Here is a 25,457-nt window from a genome sequence, read left to right as displayed (position 1 = left end):
CAAAAGCTGACGTTTCGGGCCTAGCTGATGAAGGGTCTAGGCCCGAAACATCAGCTTTTGTGCTCCTGAGATGCTACTTGGCCTGCTGTGTTCATCCAGCCTCACATTTTGTTGTCCAACATATACACCAATTTTTAAAAAAAAGTGCACACTTAGTCTCAGACATATTTTGCATTTTCAGCACTTTTTTGTAACTTTAGTGTCAATCCTTTTGATTGAGCAGAATGTGAGGGCGTGTTTCAGCAGTGATTGTGGTTTGGTCAGTTAGTTCGGCAGAGCACTGGTGAGGAAAGAGTTAACCTCGGAGCGCAAGGGGAGAGAGAGAGAGATCGATCGAGGCCTGGTCTCTACGCCGCTGCTGCTACGAGAAAGGGGAAAGTTTAGCCAAAGTCTCTTGGCGGAAGAAAAACTTTGTGTTGAGTTCTTCCCAGGTGAGCGAGGGAGGTTCTCGGAACACCGGCGCCCTTTTGAGGTTTGGAGACTCTTGTGCGAGGAAGGAGGATTGCGGGGAAATATCTAAACGAAAGGAGTCACTGGCAGGGGACTTAACAGGGAAGGTGGCTTCGGCGTTGGTGGAGCAACGCACTACTACTCTGCTGCTTGACTGCGTGCGTGTCAAAAACAAGGGGGACGCGGACCTGCGTTGATCCGGACAGCGGGGTTTGGAGCAACTTCATTCCCTTTTGTTTCAATTTCCCGATCCGTATCTTGTTCCTACTCTCCCGCCTTCACTGTACCTGGAGGAAATAAGGTCTCTTTCCTTCCGGCCGTGCGTGGGGTCCGAAACCAGGATGAGCGGGGCTGTCCCTTGAGAGTTCACCTGTAGCACTGTCGGGGAGAGGAAAAGCACGGTCACGCTGATAAACAAGGAGCAAACGCAAAAAGGGCGCATTCTTTGCGGGGGAGAAAGAAAAACTCCTTTGACTTTTCAAGCAGTGGAAAATTTGTACATGCTGCGGATTCACAGACCTTCTGGAAGCAAAATGTTGGGGGTCGTGATGAAAGTCCATTGAAGGCGTTATTTTCACTTTTGTACCAAAAGAGGACAAGATAACGCTGTTTGATTCGAGCCACTTACACCTGTGACCACGTGACTGGGATGGTGATTTTGTGGAGGGTTTAATTGTCAATCGGGTAGCGCCTAGGGCAGCCCTTGCTTTGTATCGACCACTTGCGCTCAGGTGTGCTGCAGCTCGCGGGCCGCCTCACCTGTGCGCTCACCTGCAGCTCGCGGGCCGCCTCACCTGTGCGCTCACCTGCAGCTCGCGCGCCCCCACAGCCTCCTCCCGCCACTACCGCCTGCACCACCATGAAGGTGACGGTACAGTTCGGCCGTACCGGGATTGTCGTCCCGTGTGGAGACGGGACCCTGACCGTCCAGCAACTCGTACGCCAAGCCGTGCAGAGGTACTGCAAGAACACCGCCAAGGTAAGCAAACATCGTTACCCCCCCCCCCCAAGCAAAAGAAACACTTCCATCCACCCTGATTCGAAACGGAAATAAACCAGGGGCGAGACAGTGTTTATTGTTAAACTGGTGACAGCTTGCCCTCCAACACGGCAGCTCTGGAAGTGTTAATTGTGAAAAGAGTGATTTTATTACTAGCACTGCATTAGATTGATAGGGTGAATGCAGGACTTTTGGTCCAACTGGTTCATGTTCTGTGCGAACCCTCTTTGGCATCTCATCCAACCCTATCAACATAAAATTCTGTTCCTTCCTGCCTCCCTCGTGCGTTTCTTCCTATGTGGACAGACTTATTGTAGAAACTGTAAACTCGTTTTTTTCCCATAGTCTTACTTCCAAAAGTAATGGATCTCCATTTCAAACCCCTCAAAACTATCCAATCGTCCCAGGCACTGACAGACTTGCTTCTTGGTGCTGTCCTCTCCATGCTGCTCAAAAAATAATTGTAAGAAGACATGTAAAGAGTAAATATTTATAGTTCAAGGTTGTGTGACTTTTTAAACATGCATTTTTTTAGGTTTTTGACCTGAATGGGTGATGTCAGCTTTTGGCTTGTGTTGTGTTGGCTGGAATCCTTTAAAATGTTAATTGGGCAATCCAGAGCGCCTTAAAGAATGCAAGATAACAAGGTGTGGAGCTGGATGAACACAGCAGGCCAAGCAGCATCTTATGAGCACAAAAGCTGACGTTTCGGGCCTAGACCCTTCGTCGGAGAGGGTTCTGAAATAAATAGGGAGAGACAAGGAGGCGAACCGAAGATGGACAAGAGAGCTTCAGAACCCTCTCCCCATCCCCCTCTCCGATGAAGGATCTAGGCCCGAAACGTCAGCTTTTGCACTCCTAAAATGCTGCTTGGCCTGCTGTGTTAATCCAGCTCTACACTTTGTTATCTCGGATTCTCCAGCATCTGCAGTTCCCATCACCCATTAAAGAATGTATTTGTTTCATGTTTACTTTTACATCTGATGGAGATTAAGATCTAAATTGAATGTTGTCATCAGAGAAAAGGTAGAGCATTCAGTGTAATTTGTTTTGCTCCATGGCTACTGACAGGGCTGTGACATTTTGCCTGAGTAAGTTTTATCAGGTGTTCTTGTGGTGCAATGATACCATCCCTACTTCTGAGGCAAAAGGCCTAGGTTCAAGTCCCACCTGCTCCAGGGCTGTACAGTGACTGCTTTCGATAGGTTGGCTTAAGTCTTTTTTTTAAAATCAGGTATTCCTTCAACTGATGGTTTTAGACTTGGCAACAGATGAATCCTTAAGTAGACATATACTGGTGCAGAGAACACGGCAAAACTTAAAAAAAAATTTTAAATAATTAACTAAGTAGAGATGGTGGGCCAGGTGATGTGTTGTAGCTGTATGATGTGGGAGCTGGCAGATCCTATTGAGAACGGCAGTGACCACATCTGCAGCAAGTGTTGGCTGCCTGAGGAGCTCTGGCTCAAAATTGATGAGCTCGAATCCGAACTCCAACACTGCGGCACATCCAGGAGGGGGAGAAATACCTGGATGCGTTTTCCAGGAGGCAGTCACACCTGGTAGATTAACTAACGTTAATTCAATTGGCAGGCAGGGACAGCAGCGTGTGACTGTGAGTGAGGCAGGTAGAGGGACCCTACAGACAGGAACATAGAAGCCGCAGCCCTTGACATTGTCCCATGGCTATGAGGCACTTGCTCCCTGCGTGGATGAGGAACAGGGCTGCAGGAAGGATGAGTCAACTGACTAAGGCACCGTGGTCCAGGAGGCCATTCAAGAGGAGGGAAGCAAAAAGTCAGACTGTAGTTGTGGGGAATTCCATCATCAGGAGGTTTGACAATATCCTTTGTGAACAGCATAGAGAATCCCACATGGTGTGTTGCCTGCCCGGTGCCAGGGTGTGAGACATCTGACCAGCTTGAGAGGATACGAGAGAGAGAGAGAGAGAGAGGGACAGGATCCAGTTGTTGTCCACGTAGGTAACAACAACATAGGCAGGACTTAGAAAAAAAGACCTGTTTTGGGATTATGAAAAGCTAGGAACAAACTTTTAAAAAACAGGTCTTCAAGGGTCATAATCTCTAGATTGCTGCCTGAGCCACATGCAAATTGGCATGGGAGGTGAGGATCAGGAAAGTACACACGTGGTTAATAGAGGGTTTCCTTTTTGTGGGGTGCTGGCATCAGTTCTGGGACAGCAGGGACCTATGCAGCTGGAATGGACTCCACCTGAACAGGGCCGGGTCTAGTGTTCTGGCAAAAAGGGTAAATAGGGTGGTTTGTGGGACTTTAAACTAGTAAGTGGCGTGGGGGGGAGGGAGAAGTGAGCATAGAGGGAGAATAACAATTAATGGAAGGCATAACAGCAGGTGATGAGGAAGCTTCAACTCCATTGAAAATTAGGAAAAATTAAAGGGAAGGAGACCTCGAGCTGTTAGTAATGGGGGTAATAGGACCCAAAAAGAAGGTGCAAAAACTGGCAGAAGGGTATTTTATCTGAATGCTTGGAGCATTCGAAACAATGTGGATGAGTTGACAGCGCAAACTATGGCAAATGGGTATGATTTAGTGGCCATTACAGAGACATGGTTACAGGATGGTCATGACTGGGAGTTAAATATCCAAGAGTATCAAACTGTTCGGAAGGACAGACAGAAAGGTAAGGGAGGTGGTGTTGCTCTGTTTTTTAAGGATGATATCAGGATAGTAGTGAGAGATGATCTTGGTTCGACTGAAAAAAACGATTATTCTGTTTGGGTGGAAATTCGGAATAGCAGGGAGAAGAAGTCACCGATAGGTGTGGTCTATGGCCCACCAAATAATGACTTTGTGGTGGCATGGGCAATAAACAGAGGAATAGCTAATGCATGTATAAGTGGTACAACAATTATCAAGGAGCAACCACAGTATTGTCGAATTTAAAATACTGAAGGAGCGTGAGAAGATTAAATCCAGTACCTATGTTCTGTGCTTAAACAAAGGAGATTATGAAGGAGTGAAGCAGGAGTTAGCTAAGCTAGAATGGGAGCAAAAATTTTATGGTGGGTCAATTGAGGAACACTGGAGGACTTTCAAAACAATTTTTCTCAGTGCTCAGCAGAATTATATTGCAGTGATAAGGAAGAACTGTAGGAATAGAGGCAGCCAGCCATGGACGTCTAAGGAAATAAAGGAAAGTATCAGATTGGAAAGAAAAAACAAATACAAAAAAGCAAAGAGTAGTGGGAAGCTAGTAGATTTGGGAAATCTTTAAAGGCCAACAGAAAGCCACAAAAAAAAGTTATAAAGAAAAGTGAGATAGATTGTGAGAGTAAACTAGCTCATAATATAAAAGCATGCAGCAAAAGTTTCTGTAAATATGTAAATCATAAGAGTGGCGATGGTAAACATTGGTCCTTTAGAGGATGAGAAGGCCAATTTAATAATTGAGAATGAGGGAATAGCTGAGACATTAAACAGTTATTTCATGTCAGTCTTCACAGTGGAAGACACAAATAACATGCCAAAATCAAATGGAAGGAGGTTATAGCAGGCGAGGACCGAGAAACTATCATCGCTACGGAGGCAGTGCTGGGCAAGCTAATGGGGGCTAATGGTAGACAAGTCTCCTGGCCCTGATGAACTGCATCCCAGGGTACTAAAAGAGGTGATGGGGGAAATAGCAAATGCACTAGTAATTATTTTCCAAAATTCAGTGGACTGGGGTGGTTCCCGCAGATTGGAAAACAGCCAATGTGATGCCACTGTTTAAAAAAAGGAAGTAGACAAAAAGCAGGTACCTATAGGCCAGTTTGCTTAACATCAGTAGTGGGGAAAATGCTTGAATCTATCATTAAGGAAGAAATAGCAAGACATCTGGATATAAATTGTCCCATTGGGAATACCCGGCATGGGTTCATGAAGGGTAGGTCATGTTTAACTAATTGGTGGAATTCTTTGAAGACATTACTTGCAAGGTGGTTAATGGAGAACCTGTGGATGTGGTGTATCTGGATTTCCAGAAGGCATTTGACAAGGTGCCACACCAAAGGCTGCTACTTAAGATAAAGTTGCACGATATTATAGGTAATGTACTGGCATGGGTAGAGGATTGGTTGACCAGTAGAAAGCAAAGTGTAGGGATAAATGGGTGTTTTTCTGCTTGGTCAGTGGCTAGTGGTGTGTCTCAGGGATCAGTGTTGGGACCACAATTGTTTACAATTTACAGGTATGATTTGGAGTTGAGGATGAAGTGTGATGTGTCAAAATTTGCAGATGGCACGGAGGTGAGTGGTAGAGCAAAATGTGCAGAAGACACTGAAAGTCTGCAGAGGGACATATATAGTCTAAGTGAGTGGGCAAAGGTCTGGCAGATGGAGTACAATGTTGATAAGTGTGAGGTCATCCATTTTAGTAGGAATAACAGCAAAATGGACTATTTTTTAAATGGTGAAAAACGGCAGCACACTGCTGTGCAGAGGGACTTGGGTATCGTTGTGCATGAATTGCTAAAAGTCGGATTGCAGGTGCAGCGGGTAATTAAAAAGGCAAATGGAATTTTACCTACAATTGCTAGAGGGATGGAGTTTAAAAGCAGGGAGGCTATGCTGCAGCTGTGTAGGGTCCTGGTGAAGCCACACCTGGAGTGCTGTGTACAGTTTTGGTCTCCTTACGTGAAAAGAGATATACCAGCCCTGGAGGGGGTGCAGAGGAGATTCACTCGGGTGATTGCAGAGTTGAGAGGGTTGGATTATGAGGAGAGACTGAGTAGACTGGGATTATACTCATTGGAATTCAGAAGAATGAGGGGAGATCGCATAGAAACATATAAAATTACGAAGGGAATAGATAAGGTGGAGGCAGGGAAGTTGTTTCCACTAGCAGGTGAAACTAGGATGAGAGGGCATTGCCTCAAAATAAAGGGAAGCAGCTGCAGGACTGATGTCAAGAGGAACTTCTTCACCCAAAGGGTTGTGAATCTCTGGATTTCCCTGCCCAGTGAAGTGGTTGAAGCTACCTCGCTGAATGTTATTAAGGCAAGGCTAGATAAATTTTTGAACAGTAAATGAATTAAGGGTTATGGTGAGTGGGCGGGTAAGTGGAGCTGAGTCTCAAAAACATCAGCCATGATCTTATTAAATGGCGGGGCAGGCTGAAGGGACCAGATGGCCTACTCCTGCTCCTCACCCTTATGTTCTTGTGTCTCAAATGCCTTCTCTCCCATTTTGTCTATCTGTGACTCCACTTTCAAGGAACAATGCACCTGCACCCCGTAGGTATCTTTGTTTGGCAAGACTCCCAGGGCTCTGCCATTAACTGTATAAGTCCTGCACTGGTTTGCCTTACCAAAATGCCACACCTTGTATTTACCTGAATTTAACTCCTTCTGCCACTTCTCGGCCCATTGTCCTACTGACCAAGGTGCCATTGTTCTCTGATATAATATTCTTTAACTGTCTATTGTGCCATCTATTTTGTAGTACATATAATATGTAGCAAAGCCTTAACTTTAGAATACTTGTTCTTTGTTTTCAATCCCTTCTTAGCCTTAATCCATCTGTCTTCATCTTTTACAGCTCTACATCCTTCCATGACCTCTGCGTTCCTCTAACTTTTGCTTCTTGAGCATTCCTGATTTTCATTGCTCACAACTGGTGTCCTTGCCTTCAGTTAATTGGATGGAATTCCAACGCTTAGGACCTAAACTGCTCTGCATCTTCACTTGCATTCTCTCTCTCTCTTAAGGTGCTGCATAAAATCTACGTCATTCAATCTCAGTTGCTTTTGTGAATGTCCTGAGATGCTTTACTACTTTGGAAATGCTATAAAACTACGAAGTATTGAAGGATCTGAAAAAATGATGACTCGAAGAGACAGAACCTGAAATAGATAAAACACTGGAATACCTGGTCATTTTGATAATATTTATCAATAAATCCTCACAAGCCACTGATTATGGTTTCCAATGGAAGCTATTGGTTGTTCACTTCCTTTGTTTCCTCCTTAGCCTCAGAAAATTTGGAGTCCATTGTAGGATGAGTTATCATTATCCAAGTGTAAGTTTATGTCAAGTGATGAATTTAGCTGTTGCCGCAAGAATATTGATGCTTGTCACAAGGCTTAACTTGGCTTGCTCATGTGGGCCAGCAAAGCATCCTCAGTGTAAATTTAAGCTTTGCAAATCAGAAGTTGAAAGAACAATTTGAATTTATGTAGCATCTTTTAATACCCTAAGACATCCTCATGAACAACGAGCCCATACACTACTTCAGCAGTGTAAGAAATGTGACAGCCAATTCATGTACAGCAATACCCACAAGTAACAATGTTGCAACAATCAGAAAGGTTAATGCATTTTAGATGAAAAAGTGAACAATTGCAATAACCACAGGAAAGTGAGTTTTTGCATCATGGTAGCAATGCTGTATTACAGTTGCGACTCAGTTGGAATCTTTTCAAATCTGGTTTGAACATTATTTTGTCTTAATCTTTAAAGTGCAGTAGATAATTTTTGACAATGACATTGTTTTAAGTTCTTGAGAAATCGTACTGTTGAGATAATTGCAATTGGTTGGGGTTTGACCAAATGTTGGACCCTGTTTAATAGTAATGAGCGTAGGAGTGTCGTGTGTTCTGGGCAAGCACTGTGATCACCGAACATTTGAATTCTTCTGAACCAATATTGCTCTGAAATTTTGTTTGATAGATAATTATCTCAGGCTTTCTCTGTTGATTTCCTCTCCCCTCCATCCACCATGAAGCTGGAGATGGTACACAAATATAGGTCATTCTCTCATGATCAGTGATCCTTAGGGAAGATAACGTGAGCCCTTTGAGAATGCTGCTGGGCTTTCTGATGGGACCGAATCTGAGTTCTGCTCTCTAGGATCAGCTCATCGTACAACCAGAAGAGCTGAGGATACTGTAATTGACCTTGATATTCTCAATCCAGTGAGTCCAGCTGTAAGTGGACATAGGAACCTTTTCTTTCTTTGTGAATCAACTACCCACTAAGTAAACAGAACCTTTGAGGATAGCTTTTACTGAGTAATTACTATTGAACAAAAATCATTTTGCTTCCCGATCTGACTTCACTTTCTGGAAATGTATGTTGTACCTTTACCTTTTATTTTTCCCTCTGGAAGAAATAACTGAATTTGCAATAAAGTCTTCAAAATTGCTGACAACTATAAAGCTCACTCACCATATGCTGGTGTGTGATTCAAATGGTTTTAAAAGTTGCATGTAGATGATTGTATGGGCATCTATTGACATTAGGAGTAAATACCTCCTGGTATTTAGTTGTGCAATTGCTAACAAATTTTAATGACACTCTGTCAGTCCTCTCATTTCACCCCATATTGAAGCCTGCTTTCTAACTTGTCTCAAGCCCTGTTCACCAATTACCTGTGTTCACTGAGCTATGTTGGCCATTGATCAATGCCTCAGTGATAAAATTCTCATTCTTGTTGTTCATGTTTTCTGGTCTTAACTTTTTTTTGATCATCTATCCTGATGTCACTTAATGTGCTTTCGTGTCAGCTTTCTGATTACAATGCTGTGAAGCACCTAGTGTTGTTTTTTCCAAAGATCCATGGCACTATATTAATGTAAATTTTAGTACAGTAAAAGTGATTTAGTCTTGTGCTTTTGCCACCTTGCTAATTAATTAGTGGTTGATACTATATGTGCTGACTGAGTAAAACCACATTTTCACTTGCTTGGGGGATCCATATCCAAATTGTATGCTTATTTTACCCTTGATTGTAAGCCCACTCAGGAGGTTTTGCTTCAGTGAGTTGCATGAGGATGCATTTTCTCTGCCTGCTGTATTTCCAATTCAAGTGATAGGCTGGCCCATTTGCACAGGTGATTCTGTTACAAATTAAGATGCTAGTTTGACAGATGCACAAAGGTAAGCTTGGCTCTTAATAAATCTAAGTGGGCTGAACTAGAATAGTTTGCAAAGCAGTGTTGCCTGCATTTGCATTTAAAAAAAATGTCAGAAGTTCTTTTATGTAATGTGATGCAACGGTTCAAAACAGGCCTGTACCAATTTAACTGTGACTGCAGTGATTGGAAAAACTGAGGTTTTGAATGTTAAATGCCTTCAGCTGGGTATTGCCATGTTTGTGTACCAGAACAAGCAAATGACTCTTCAGTGGTAAATACACTGAGCTCAATGGAACCAATTTTAAAATTATGTATTCATTCTTGAGATGAGGCTTTTGCAGACAAGACAGGCATTTATTGCCCATATTGAGTCACTTGTAGGAGCTGGTGTTGGACCATCATGAACTGCTGCAATCTGTATTGTGGAGGTGCTCCTGAGTTGCTGTTGGATGAGGAGGTCTAGGATTTTGATCTAATGAGAATGAATTGTTGTCTGATTATGCTTCTATCAAGTACTTTGGGATATTATCCACATTAAAGACGCCATGTAAATTCCATTTGTTATCATACACTGAAACCTTCCATCTTTTTCTAAGTGTCATCATGTGGAGAACAAGTGATTGCTTCTTGTAACTCTCAAACTTGTGTGCCTCATCACATAATACAATGATGGTGAATGTTGAGCAGTTTATAGGACCATTGATGCTACTTCATTCACCTATTCCATCTTGTAACTGGAATGTTTAGCCAGTATTTGGATGGCAGCCCAAGGATAAAGGTATTCAGTAGATAGAAAAGAATGTTTATCACTATATATTTTTTGTGAGGTTTGTGTATCTTGTATTTTGCAAATTCATAATTTTGGTATGTGATAGCACTTCAGAAAGGAAGGAGGGAGAAAAAGCTTCCACTGGTGTAGCTGGACTACAGGATGTTATAAAGCATTTTGACAGCCAATGGAGTGTTTTTGCCACATTTCCAAAAGAACAATTTCAATGTCCTACAAATGATAGGGACTTGACCATCTATTTTAATGAGGCCATTTTGAGGGAAAATAAGTGGTATACTTAGAATTAAATCTCATGAAATTTTATGTGGACCGGATAGTCTGGCACAAATACCATTTTTACAGTAGAGTTTGTGACTTGAATTTTCCAGAGCTAGCCCATGTTATGAGGCATTTTTCAGAATTAATTAGTGCAGTCACATTATGACACAATTCTGAAGAAGGTACCATGAACTGAGGTCTTCTGGCCTGGAGATGGGAGGGAGACTACCATTTCATGAAAATAGCCCCATAGAGACAAAGCAAGGAACCAGACCCTTTTGGTCCAACTCGTGCTGACTGGATTTCCCAAACTAAACTAGTCTCATTTGCCTATGTTTGGCCTATATCTCTCTAAACCTTTCCTAGTCATGTACCTGTCAAAATGTCTTTTAAATATTGTAACTCCCTCTATCACTTCCTCAGGCAGTTCATTCCATATCTGCGCCACCCTCTGTGTGGAAAAAGTTGCCCTCCAGGTCCCTCTTTAAATCTTTCACCTCTCATCTTAAACCTATGCACTGCAGTTTCTCCTATTCTGGGAAAAAGACCTTTGTTAGTTGTCCTATCTATAAACCTCTGTAATGTCACCTTTCAACCTCCTGTGCTCCAGGGGGTGGTGGGGGAGGCGAAGTTACAGTTTATCCAGACTCTCCTTATAAGTCAAACCTTCCAGTCCTGGTAATGTCCTTGGTGATCTTGTCTGAACCCTGTCCAATGTAATAACAGCCTTCCTATAGGAGGGGTCACGATTATTGTCACCGGTCACAAATCTCTAATGTCAGAATAAATATTTTGAATGAACCTATTTGGTTATGTTGTGGGACATCCCAAGTGCAAGTGAGACTTGAACCTAGACCTTCTGACCCAGAAGCAAATGCTACCACAGTGCCGCAAGAATTATTAGCTCCAGATTATTATCCCAGTGACATGACCACTATGCGATGCTATCCACAAACATTGGCATTGAAGATGGCATTTGAACCCCCAACCTTGAAAATCAGAGGCTCGTGCACAAGTCTGATCTTGTCATGCATATAGCCTTTCTAGTTCCCTGGATATAATAGAGGTATAAATTAAATTAAAAAGAATAAATGTTGTTATGGCAGAAAATACAATATGAAATCAAGAGGAATGCCAAAGATTTAGGAGGGAGGTGAATCACCAAATCGGAGAAGCAAAGAAGAGTGAAAAAAGAGCAGCTAACACAAAGGGAAATCCCAAAGTTTTCCATAGGCGGATAAACAGTAAGAGACTGGATAAAGCAGGAGTATGGCCAATCAGAGACCAAAAAGGGGATTTGCACATGGAGGCAGGGAGCATCACTGAGGTGCTAAATGAATACTTGGCATCTACCTTTATAAATGAAGAGGGTACTGCCAAAGCCATGGTGACTGGCGCAAGCTCTGTCTCTGTCTCTGGAATGGATCAAAATTAATAACAAAGACTTAGATTTGTTAGCAGTTGAAGATTTTGAAGAAAGAGGGTGGAAATTGCAGGGACACTGGTCATCTTCTTTCAGTCTTCCTTGGATTTGAGAGGTGACGGAAGACTGGAGAATTGCAAGCATTACATCCTTGTTCGAGAAAGGTTGTAAGGATAATCCCAACAGTTACAGACCAGTTAGTTTAACATTGATTGATTGTGGGGAAATTTCTTGAAACAATTATATGGGATGGAATTTTGTAGCCACATGGAGAAAGGTGGATTGATTGGGGAGAGTCAGTACTGATTTCTAATTGAGCCATTGTGTTTAACGAAATTGCTAGAGGCTTTTAAAGAAATTTCAGAAAGGGTTGATGATAGTAATACTTTGTTGTATAAGTATGGCAGATGGAATTCAATTTGGATAAATATGAGGTATTGTATTTCGGTAAGGCAAACCAGGGTAAGACTTATATGATTAATGCTAGGGCCCTGTGGTGTGTTGCTGAACAAAGAGATGTGGGGATGCAGGTGCATAGTTTGTTGAAAGTGGAGTTGCAGGTGGGCAGGGTGTTGAAGAGTGTGTTTGGCACATTTGCCTTCATTGGTCAGAACATTAAGTTTAGGAGTTGGGATGTCATGTTGCGGCTGTACAGAACATTGGTGAGGGCACTTTTAGCATACTGTGTCTACAATTCTGGCCGCCCTTCGACAGGAAGGAATTTGTTAAACTTGGGAGGGTGCAGAAAAGATTTACAAGAGCATTGCCAGGACTGGAGGGTTTGAGCTATAGAGAGAGGCTGAATAGGCTGTGGTTATTTTCCCTGGAACATTGGAGGTTGAGGTATGACTTTGTAGAGGCCTTATATAATCACAAGAGGTATGGATGGGGTGAATAGCCAAGGTCTTTTTCCAGGAGTAGGGGAGGTCAAAACGAGAAGGGCACAAGTTGAGGTTGAGCGGGGAAAGATTTAAAAGGGACCTGAGGGGCAACCTTTTCACGCAGCAGGTGGTGCATGTATGGAATGAGCTGCCAGAGGAAGTGGTGGAGGCTGATATAATTACAACGTTTAAGGGCATCTGGATGGACATATGAATAGAAAGGGTTTAGAATATATGGGCTAAATGCTGGCAAATGGTACTAGATCAGATTGGGATAACTGGTTGGCGTGGACGAGTTGGAATGAAGGGTCTGTTTCCGTGCTACATAGCTTTACAACTCTATGACTAAGTGTATTTCCGGAAGGTGTTTAATGCAGCAATATGCATCAGATTTGTGAGGGAAGTTACAGGTCATGGCATAATAGTGTCAGTAGCAGTGTGGATACAAAATTGGCTGAGTGATATCAAACAGAAAGTAATGGTCAATGGATATTTTCCAGGTTTGTAGTGGGATTTACTAGGCATGGTATTGGGTCCCTTGCTTTTTCTGATATATAATAATGATCTGGATCTTGGTTGCAATGGACAATTTCAAAGTTTGCAGATGTCACAGAGAGTGGAAGAATTGTAAACTGTGCAGAGGACAATGACCAGTTGGTAGAGTGGGTGGATTGTTGGCATGTGAGGCTAAATGCTGAAAGGTATGAGGTGACGCACTTCATGAGGAAGAATACTGAAAGACAATATGAAATGGTGTGTACAATTCTAACAGGGTGCAGGGGCAGAGGAACCAAGATGTACATGTGCACAGATCATTGAGGTTGGCAGGACAAGTGGAGAGTGCAGTTAATAAATCATAGTGTTCTCGGCTTCATTGATAGGGGCATAGAGTACAAAAGCAAGGTGGTGATTTTGAATTTGTACAATACACTTGTTAGGTCTCAGCTGGAGTACTGTGTACACTTGTGGATGCCATGGCATTGGAGAGAGTGCAGAAGCAATCTACAAGAATGGTTGCAGGAATGAGAAACCTCAGTTATGAGGATGGATTGAAAACACTGAGACTGTTTGCCTTGGAGGGAAGAAAGATGAGAGGAGATTTGATTGAGGTTTTCAAAATCCAGAGTGGCCTGGACAGAGAAGATGCAAGAAGGAAAAGAATGAGAGGTTACGGGTTTGAAGTGATGGGAAAAGATGGCAGAGTGATATGAGATAAGATTTCACACAGCAACAACAAAGGACATGGAATACACTGCCTGGAAATGTGGAGGAGATAGGTTAAATTGAGGCATTTGGATAGACATGATGTGCAGGGGAAAAAGCAGGAGATTTTTTTTTAATCATTCATGGGATGAGAGGCATCACTGGCTAGGCAGTATTTAGTGCTCCTCCCTAATTTTCCAGAGGGCAGTTAAGAGTAACCACATTGCTGTGGGTCTAGAATCACATGTAGACCAGACCAGGTGAGGATGGCAATTTCGTTCCCTAAAGGACATTAGTGAACCAGATGGGTTTTTCTGCACATCTGCCAATGTGGTATACTGTATCCACTGTACCCAGTGTGGCTTCCTCTAAATTGGGGAAACCAAGCGGAGGCTTGCGGACCGCTTTGCAGAACACCTCTGCTTGGTTCGCAATAAACAACTGCACCTCCGAGTTGCGAACCATTTTAACTTACCCCTCCCATTCCTCAGACGACATGTCCATCATGGGCCTCCTGCAGTGCCACAATGATGCCACCCGAAGGTTGCAGGAACAGCAACTCATATTCCGCTTGGGAACCCTGTAGCCCAATGATATCAATGTGGACTTCACCAGCTTCAAAATCTCCCCTTCCCCCACTGCATCCCAAAACCAGCCCAGCTCATCCCCTCCCCCCACTGCATCCTAAAACCAGCGCAGCTTGTCCCCACCTCCCTAACCTGTTCTTCCTCTCACCTATCCCTTCCTCCCACCTCAAGCCGCACCTCAGTTTCCTATCTACTAACCTCATTCCGCCTCCTTGACCTGTCCGTCTTCCCTGGACTGACCTATCCCTTCCCTACCTCTCCACCTATACTCTCCTCTCCACCTATCTTCTTTTCTCTCCATCTTCGGTCTGCCTCCCCCTCTCTCCCTATTTATTCCAGAACCCTCTCCCCATCCCCCTCTCTGATGAAGGGTCTAGGCCCGAAACGTCAGCTTTTGTGCTCCTGAGATGCTGCTTGGCCTGCTGTGTTCGTCCAGCCTCACATTTTATTATCCCCAGAACATTATCTGGATTTCTGGATTAAGAGCCCAACGACAATGCCACTCGGCCATCACCTCCTTGAGCTGCATGCACGATGGACTGGACAGCCTCCTTCTGCACTGCAGCAATTCTGTGTGATGTTATGAGTGTAATGGGCCGAAATTGTTGCAAGGTATTTAGTTAATGCACCACGGGCCTGCGTATTTGTCCAATAATTTGTGGGAGACTCCCTTTGGGTCTTACTCTTTTCCAATGCCAATTGGAAACCACATCAACATTTAAGAACAGATTCAACGGATAGTTGAATCATAGAATCCTACAGTGTGGATCCTGGCCATACAGCCCATGTCCACACCTCAAAAGGGCTTTGTACCCTGACCTACTCCCCCCACCCCCACATTTCCCATTGCTACTCTACCAAGCCTGCACATTCCTAGACACACGGGCAACTTAGCATGACTGATACACCTACCCTGCATATCTTTGGATATTGGAAGGAAACTGGAGCACCACACAGACATGGGGAGAATGTGTAAATTCCACACAGACAGGTACCTGAGGGTGGAATCAAACCCAGGTCCCTGGCAACTTGAGACAGCAGTGCTAATCACTGAGCCAATGAATATAGGAATTGAATGGCTACCCAAAATTTAAATTATTGCTGTGTCGTGAAGCACTAGGAAGAGATATTTTACACATTGGGTCATTCAGGAATCCCTATCTCCATCTTCCTACCTCTTCAACTCAAACTCTAACCTCATTAGATTCTTATGGGCCAGTTAATTATTAATCTTATTGACTGTCAGTTTTGTTCTATGTCACAGTTGGATTCAAGGTAGTTTTATTTTAACATGGTGGTGTGTCTTCCTTTCAAAGCCAGCTGTATTTCTTTGAGGAGGTAATGGAACATTTACCTTACAGGGAATATAATGATAATGCAACCATAAATTTTGTCAATTATGATTTGCTGTTTAGATCAACTCAGTGGTCGAGAGGTATAAGTATTTCATTCAAATTATGGTGCACAATGGTTTAGAGTAATGCATTTTGCATTACAACCCCTTAGTTACAATAACAATAATGATGATAGCTTGCAATTATGTAGCGCATTTCATATTAGTTAAAAGCTCCAAAGTATTTTCCAGGAGCTCCACTGAACAAACTTTGGCATCAAGCTGCAAAAGGAGATATTGGGGCAGATGGCCTAAGAGGTTGGTTTTGTGGAACGTCTTGAGAGAAATGTTTAGGGAGGGAATTCCTAGAGATTGGGGCCTTGACAGTGGAAGGCATGACTGCCAACTGTGGGACCTTTGTCCTTATGTTTTGGCTTGAGTCTCTTGCACTGCAACTTGTCGGAAGTTGCAGGGCAATGAGCCTGTTGCAACTTGAACTAACGATGGAATGTGACTTCCATACTCTTAACCAATGAAATCGAGGAGGTTGAAAAATAAGCAGAGAAACAACAAAGATTGAAATAGGAGACATAGAATCAAGTAAGCCCTAGTAAAAGAAATTGAGTGTGTTGTCGGGGTGGGAACAATTGCATTTAAAGCAAAAAGAGGAGACTGAGGAAAGGTAAAAATTATTCCTTTTAAATAGAAAGCTTATTGCCTCGCACTTTACTATCAGAAACAGAACTGGAATTCCGTCATTTTAATGACTTTTTCTCTGGTTGAAGAGACTGAGTGAAGATGGAGGACAATTACAGTCTGGTTACTTAAGGAGGCTTTTTTTTGCACTCTTAAGCACCAGCACTAATTTTTGTGCTACAAGTTTAATTCATACTTACAACACAAATGCACAAGTTGAAACTTGCAGGATCGAGAGTGAGCTACCATGTTCATGAGACTTATACCTAGAGTGTGACAAATCACTCTGAATTTTTTGCTAATTTGCAATTCTTAGGTTATTTCCAGCAGCTTGAAGAGAAGATATACACAAACTGGCAAGCACCATTAAATTTTAGGTGGTTTTGTCAACAAACTCTGGACCAGTGTTGTGTGGGCATATGCAAATATTTCAGGGAATATTTTCATGTATTTAATGCCCCACAGTTATGATGCCATTATCACTGTGATTGAATGTCCAAGACTGATAAGTGGGTACTGTAATCTTTTGACCAAGTAAAGAAATGGTTAAATGCTGCTGGTTGATTAAAGAAAGATACGTTAGGTTTCTTTTTTTAATGACACAGCTGGAGTAGGTGGGACTTGAACCCAGGCGTTCTCGACCACAAGAGCCCAAAGATTTGTTAATGTGATGCTAGACAACTTGGAGTTCAAGGTAACAAGGCAAACAGGTGTTGGGAATTGGTTAATTGCGTGAAAGATGAGGTTGTTGACTTGTTTGCCGAGCTGGCCTGTTTTGTTCTGATGTTTCATCACCATGCCAGGTGACGACGTCAGTGGATCATCCGATGAAGTGATGTTATTCTCCTCTGCTTGTAAGTTATGCTGTCCTGTCTGTTTAGGTGAGTGCTGTCATTTCTGGTTTTGATCTGTACGGGTTTACATAAGGGGTCCAATTCTACATGTTTGTTGATCGAAGTTTGGGTGGAGAACCTTGCCTCTTGGAATTCCCGTGCAAGTCTATGTTTGGCTTGGGCTACTATGGTTACATTGTCCCATTTAAATGGATGACCTTCATTGTCTTAACGTACAGATATTAAAGAGAGTTCATCGTGCCCTTTTGTCATCAGCTAGCAGCAAAACGGCATGATGAACTCTCCTTACTATCTGTATATTCAGACAATGAAGGCCATCCTAATGCAATCAACAAACATATAGAATTGGACTCCATATATAAACCCATACAGATCAAAACCAGAAATGACACCACTCACCATGATGGACCGGACAGTGTAAGTTCCAAGCGGAGTAGAACAATGTCACTTCATTGGAGGCTCCACTGACGATGTCACCTAGTATGGTGACGAAACGTCTGAACAACAACAAGCCAGCTCAGCGTGCAAGTCAGCAACCTCATCCACAACCTGAGCTACAGATCTTTGCCAAAACTTTATACATGAAGGATCTTTGTGATCTGTTCACAACAGTGCCTTCATTTTTTTTTTTCTATCTTACTCAAAAAATACCTTGTGACCTCTGAACCATGAGGCCCATGTTTTCAGGTCTGACTTGCTGTAGAGATGCATCACAATATCCTTGAACAGACTGATTGATTTAAAGGAAAGGGTCGCTGTGATGGGACCAAAGCTGCAGTGGTAGCATCTCTACCTGTGAACCAGGGTTCAAATCCCACCTGCTCTAGAGATGTGTACTAACATCTCCAAACAGGCTGACTTTTTAAAAAAAAAACTAAGCACCTTTGTGGAGGCTAATGGCTGAAAAAAAACACAGGTGATTTAGTGATGAGGGAAAAAATGTCCAGTTGTGTATAAGAGAACTTCTGGGTGCTTAATAAAAAAACAAGAAGGCCTTTTATGGATTCTTGTGCCATGGTAGTAGCCCTACCTCTGACCCAGGAGACCTGCGTTTCAATCCCATGTACTCCAGGAGTATGTAATAGCATCTTTGAACAGGTTGATTTAAAAAAAATCTAAAATGCATCTCATGAGGGTCCAAATGCATCTACTCACTGTAGGGATGGGAGTACATCATTTTCCCCTCCAACTCCATTTTAATCCAAATCCCGCCCTCTTTCCCGACCCTTCCCTTTTGTTATCATTCCACTGCCCCGGTGGATAGTGCTCATTAATTTTTCCTTTAATCCAGGAGGCTTTGTGGTTCAGTTTTTAGAAAATGTCTCTGGGAAAAACAGCCAGAAGGACTGCTAGATGTATTTGAATGTTGTGGCAAAATTCGTGAAGAAGAAACTTTTCCACAAGTACACTGGTCTCCTCCCATATGTGCTTCACAAATAGGATCAAGTTACCCTTGACAAGGCTTGCATTTTTGTCCTGCCTTTCACAATGTCAGGACATTTCAAATTGTTGTACAGTTAACAAAGTGCGTAAACTGCATTCACTGTTGTAGAGTAGCAAATGTGGTGGCATACATCTTCATGGAAAACTCCCACACAGCAATGTGTTAATGTCAAGATGATATGCCTTTGTGGTGTTGATTCAATTGTTAGTCACAACAGCTGGGACGATGCTGCAATTCTTTTTTACATTAGTGCTGTACATCCAGCTGAAAGAGCAGGTGGAGCCGCTGTTTTTAATGTTTCAACTGAGAGACGGCAACTTTGAAGTGCAGCATTCCCTCAGCACTGCACTGGAGCGACAACGTTGATTTTTGCATTTAGTCCCTGGAGTGGTATTTAAATCCACAAACCCCTGGCTCTTCAGGTGAAAATGCTACCAACTGAGGTGAAGTTGATTCCTAGATTTGAAGACACAATAGAAGAATTTCTGGGAGAATGAATAATCATTCTCTCGTCAAAGCAAAGTACTGCTGATCTGAAATAAAAATAGAAAGCGCTGGACAAACTCGGCATGACAGCATCTATGGGTAGTGAAACAATTAAGTATTTTGAGTCCAAATGACTCTCCTTCAAAACTTTGAAATAAAAGATTTAAGTCAAAGTTGACATAAAATGCTTTTGTTTCGGAGAGTCTCCAAGCTTCTTTTTGGAATGGCCCTGGTATCCTTTCGCATTCTGGAGTTCTGAATGGGCAAAAAATAAGCTAGTTCACAAGCAGGACTGGGTTGGATTGTGAATAACTGCACTGTTGCTGAGAGACAGTTTGTAGCACTTGTCATCAGTTTGCTTTCTAGGATTGTAAGCATAGTTTCGCTGGTTGAGTTTCAAAGAGTCTTATTGGACTCCACGTTAATTCTGTCTCTTTCTCCACAGTTCCTGCCAGACCTGCACATTGAATGTCTTCACTAGTTTGATTTCATTTCAGAGCCTAACACCCCTGTCCCTCCTAGGATACCTTTCCATGCAAATACAGCATCTGCCCTTTCATCTCCTTCTTTCTCTCCATCCTGTGCCCTAAATCCTCCTTTCAAGTGATTAGCATTTGTATCTTTATCTTGCAATTTATTCTATTCCATTTGCAGCATGTGATACCAGTGCTGTACACTGGTGAATCCAAGTTGAGGGTGTGTGATTGCTTTATGGAACATCTCCATTCAGTCAGTAAATGTGAGCCCCAAGCTTCCAGTGACCTTTCACTGGATTGTTCACTCCACTTCAACTCCGGTTGCTTAGTTCTACAACACTGCGTGAAGTTCAGTATAATCTCAAAGAGTATCAGTTTGTCTTTATTAGTAGGGCATTTTACAGCTTTCTGAACTGAACACTGTGTTGAACATGTTTACACTGTAACCTGTGCTCCCATTTTTTTTTCGGTGTCATGCTGACTATTCTGTTATTTCAATTTACATCTCTCGACTTAAAATTTATTATAAATTTGTGTTTAGATTTTTGAGTTGTAATCTGTAGATCTTTTGATCTTCTGAAGTTAATTATTAACCAGTAAGTATTTCTGCAGCCAAGGTGATTTATTTTGAAACTGTTCTAGAGGCCTGGCCTTAGAGTGAATGAGTTTTGTGCACCACTATTCACTTTAGTTTTTTGCTGTCCCATTTTTATGTTCTTGTCAAAGCTTCTTGCAGATTACTGCATCTTTTTTTGTTTAGTTTAAACACCCATAGTTAGGAAAGGGAGGTTTTTGCTTTTAGTTTTCAGCAATACTGTGAAGTCGTTGGAATAGAATAGCTGTGCAGACCAGTGTTCCTGAAAAGGGAAGGATATGTCATAAACTAAGTTCCCTTAGAGTGAGGAGTTAGTGTTAGTTCCAGACGAGATAAAAACCTGAAGAGCTTTCTTTTAAAGCTGAGTACATTGAAGGTCAGATGTATGATAACTATAAGAAGAAGCTATCTACACTTTTAGACTAGAATCAAACAGTAAAAGTCACAAGTGACTTAAACCTATAGGCCTGAGGTACAAGGACTCTGGTGTGAGTATTGTACCAGAGGTGTTATGGGTAGTGTACCAGGAGGGTGTTTCATGTTACATGAAAGTAGTTTTGTTTGTTCTCAAGTTATAAAGGAATTTTTTTGGGATTAGTAGATTATCCTTTATACTGTGTGTTTCAAAATCTTTGAATTTGAATTATAAGTAGATGGTTTGATTCTATTTTGTCATGTTTTCTTTTGCTGATATGATTCTGTTTTATTACGGAAGCAAATCTGCAGCATTGCATGCTACGGTTCATTATAGAGACTATTTCATTAAAACTAAACAAATCCATTTTTGATCTATCTAGCCAAGCTTCTGTCTGGGACCTCATTTGTCTGGTAATAACATCAACTGGGATCGTAATGATGTACATTTAGAGACAGTTAGAATTGGGAATTTATGTATGAAACGGAATAAGAAAGCATAGTTGTAAGAATGTAATTACTTTCATTGTTTGAAGCTATTCAGTTAAGTGTTAAATGAACAGATCAATAATTTAGTTTCACGATGTGAAGTTTGCCCTCATAGTTCAGAATTTCCTCATTCTGAACTGCATTGTTTAAATTTACATCTTTTAGCTGTCACTTGTATTCCAGCATGTTATGTCTTTGTACACTGCTGATTTTGAAACTCCAATATTGTTACTGTAAACTTCATTCTTGTTTCTATGAATGACTTGCAAATGATTTGATTCTGTTTCCTATGTGACAACTTGGTTTCACTCCCTGAATTTCACTTTCTGTACACATACACGCACATACGCACATACACATTTTCACCTTCCACCCTCATCTAGACTATTTTAAAGATGTGATTAATGTATTCTAATAACAGCCAGTTGCCATCTGGCAAATATATGTAGGAGGAATACAAAAACTTGGAGCAGTTTCTTTATCCCCCTAGTATTAAAATGTTATGATTATGAACACATGGTTTGCTTTTGTTTTTCTTTTAAATTCATTTCTGTGTGAATAAAAGGAGAATAGTAGTCAATAATAGCTAGCCAGCTGTGTGAGTTTTTGATTGCATGAAATGGCACCGGTCACTGGCAGGGAGCCTGTATGACAGACAAGTTTGCAAACTCTGGGTCAGATTGTTGTGTGTCATAGCAGATGTACATTTCTGTAATGCTGTGCTTAATTTAGCAGAAACTTTTAATAAGAATGAATTGTGTAAATTGTATTTTTTTTAAGAGTTGTCACTTACTTTGAAAATATGTCCAGAGGCAAAGAAGGTGACTGATCAGGCATCAACAGCTTACTAATCTTTTTTTGTAAGTGTTAAATTTCTGGAGGAACTGTAAGACCTCAATTTCAACTTGTTTGGTGTCTTTAGCTGGTTTATTAGGCTTGTCATAGGGAATGTGATCCTTCTTTTTCGAAATTATCCAAGGTCTGTGAATAAGCCGGTTTCCCCAATGAAGGGAGTGAAATGTTTGTGGACCTTCAGAGAAAAGGTGGACAAAAGCTGATGTTGATTTTGGTTAACTAAGTGTGGAGCTGGATGAACACAGCAGGCCAAGCAGCATCTTAGGAGCACAAAAGCGTTGACTTTTATAAAATAATCTGAATTAATGCTTTACTCGTGTGATACTTGTGGAATACTTACTTAAAATTTTATTTTAACTTTTGGCTTTAGGCTTTGCTTTGTTTCTTAAGTAGAAATCTGTGTAATTACGAGGAGGAGTGAGTGCGAAAGAGCCACTAAGTTTTTGCTATTCATTCATGGAATGTTGGTGCCACTGACAAGCGTAATTGTTCATTCTGATCACTTGAAGTATTTGTTGTGAGTCACTTTTTTGAACTACTGTAGTCATTAATCATTACTGTACAGAATTCCCATGCTGGCTTTGTGTATGGCAATCTGGGCAGCCAGATTCCCCAAACCACGTACGCACACAACCCCCTCCCCTGGCCCCACCACCAAATGGAGGACGAATGTGGGGAAAATGTGAAATTGTTGACTTTGGAAGAGAGAACAAAAGAAGTGTTATTTAAATGGCCAAAAAATACAGAAAGCTAGGACATAAAGGGACCTGGGGGTGCTTGTGCATGAAAGACAGAAGGCTAGCGCACAAATGTAGCAGGTGATCAGGAAGGCTCATGGCAACTTTGTACACTTATCATTGTATTTCTGTAGATGAGTACATGTGACAGTAAAACCTAATCCTAATGTTGGTCTTTATTCAAGAGTGGGGAAGCTTTACTGTGACTGCACAAAGTGCTGGTGACACCACACCTGGAGCACTGAACAGTTTTAGCCCCCATATTTAAGGAGAGGTATCATTTCATTTGAGGTAGTTCAGAGAAGATTTTTCTATTTGAAGAAACAAAAACATTGGGCAGAACTTTGTGATCAGAGCCCAATCATTTAGGACTGAGAAGGTGAGAAATGCCTTCATGTGAAGTTTGTGAATTTGTGCAATTTTCTATTCCAGAAGATTGTGAATGCTCTGTAATTGAGCACATTTTAGGGCTTAGATAGACAGATGTTTGCTCTCTCGGAGAATAAAATACTATGACTAATGGTTAGAAAGGTGGAGTTGAAAAGTGAAAGGTCTGCCATGATCCAATCTTCAAATTTCTGGTGCTTGGAACCATTCTGGTAATTCTCTTGGTAATATCTCAAGGACCCTCCCATATTTACTGAAGTGTGGTGACCAGAACCGAGTTCAGTATTCTTAGTTGTGACCTAACTGCAGCCTCCTTTATGGGATTCTGGGATTTTGACCCAGGACTAGTGAAGGAATGGTGATATGTTTCCATGTCAGCATGTATGCACCTTTTTGGGGGAACTTGCTGGTTGCATTGTTCTTATGCACCTGCTGCCTTTGTCCTTCTGTGCCCTGGATGTTGAGGGGTTTGGAATGCACTGTTGAAGAATTTTTGACTAGTTGATTTAGAAGCTCTTATTTCAGGTAGCAACCATAGCTGCCACTGCATAGGTGGCAGATGGAATTAATATGGTGGTTAGGGTGCCACAAGAGAGGAAAAGTGACCTGAAGTTTTATGTTCAAGGCGATGGTATGCACTGACTATGTAAATTGGTGATTTTATTTTGAAATAGGTGAATAAGTTTGAAGTGTTATGTAGGAAAATAGCACGACCAATTGTGGTTTTATTTTTCTGAGGACTCTAGTTCTTACAAGTTCATGAAATGCCTGACAAAAGAGTATTTTGGAACCTGCGAGCTGAGAAAATCCACAGTGGGATCCTCCACTAAGAGACAACACATATTGGTGCCTATTCAATGATGTTTTATTTTGAAAGCCTCTATAAAAGCGTTGCAAGAACCATGCAATTACCACTTGTGAAAATTATTTTCTAAGCTCTTAACAGTTGCAATTGTCATCTGTAGCTAATAATTGGGGAACAGCAGTGTTAATAACAGCATTAGTGAGTTTCTCCTTACTTCCATCCTGAAGTTTGGAAACAGCTGAGCAACCATAACATCAACAAAAGGCAAAGTCGCAGTTGTGATTAACTTGCCATAAAATGATTGCTCCTGTTTTTTTCCCCTTGATGACAGATAAAGTTTGTAAACAGTGCAGCATTGTGATTACACAAAGGCTCCAGAGACTGAAATCTTTGTGATCACTGTAAAAACTTGTAAGAGTGGAAGATGGTGGGCAAACAAAGAACAAAGAACAATACAGCGCAGAACAGGCCCTTCAGCCCTCGATGTTGTGCCGACCTGTGAACTAATCTAAGCCCCACCCCCTACACTATCCCATCACCATCCATATACTTATGCAAGGACTGTTTAAATGCCCCTAATGTGGCTGAGTTAACTACATTGGCAGGTAGGGCGTTCCATGCCCTTACCACTTGGAGTAAAGAACCTGCCTCTGACATCTGTCTTAAGTCTATCGCCCCTCAATTTGTAGCTATGCCCCCTTGTACAAGCTGAAGTCATCATCCTCAGAAAAAGACTCTCACTGTCCACCCTATCTAATCCTCTGATCATCTTGTATGTCTCCATTAAATCACCTCTTAACCTCCTTCTCTCCAATGATAACAGACCCAAGTCCCTCAGCCTTTCTTCATAGGGCCTGCACTCCTCCAGACCAGGCAACGTCCTGGTAAATCTCCTCTGCACCTTTTCCAACGCTTCCACATCCTTCCTGTAATGGAGCGACCAGAACTGCACGTAATATTCTAAATGAGGTAGCACTAGCGTTTTGTACAGTTGCAGTGTGACACCACGGCTCTGGAACTCCATTTCTCTACCAATAAAACCTAACACACTGTAAGCCTTCTTAACACTATCAACCTGGGTGGCAACTTTCAGTGATCTATGTACATGGACACCAAGATCCCTCTGCACATCTACACTACCAAGACTCTTTCCATTGACCGGTATTCTGCCTTCCTATTATTCCTCCTAAAGTGAATCGCCTCACATTTATCTGTATTAAACTCCATTTGCCACCTTTCGGCCCAATTCTGCAGTTTATCCAAGTCTCCTTGCAACATTTTCCACACTGTCCACCGCTCCTCCAACTTAAGTTTGCAGATGACACTAACTAACCCATCCACCTATCCCTGCGTCCAAGTCGTTTATAAAAATGACAAACAGCAGTGGCCCCAAAACAGATCCTTGAGGCACACCACTAG

General features: G+C 42.0%; 1 protein-coding gene across 1 annotated transcript in view; it reads left to right on the top strand.

Moving 5' to 3' along the window:
* Positions 1 to 315: 315 nt before the first annotated feature.
* LOC125453947 (partitioning defective 3 homolog B-like) overlaps positions 316 to 25,457 on the top strand; it is an 883,406-nt gene continuing 858,264 nt past the window's right edge. Inside the window, exon 1 of the mRNA XM_059647050.1 lies at positions 316 to 1,429. Coding sequence (XP_059503033.1) covers positions 1,310 to 1,429 — 120 coding nt within the window. The 5' untranslated portion in view covers positions 316 to 1,309. The remainder of the gene's footprint in view (positions 1,430 to 25,457) is intronic.

Source organism: Stegostoma tigrinum, chromosome 7 (assembly GCF_030684315.1).
Source record: "Stegostoma tigrinum isolate sSteTig4 chromosome 7, sSteTig4.hap1, whole genome shotgun sequence".
Taxonomy (NCBI): Eukaryota; Metazoa; Chordata; class Chondrichthyes; order Orectolobiformes; family Stegostomatidae; genus Stegostoma; species Stegostoma tigrinum.
This window is presented reverse-complemented; position numbering and strand designations above follow the sequence as displayed.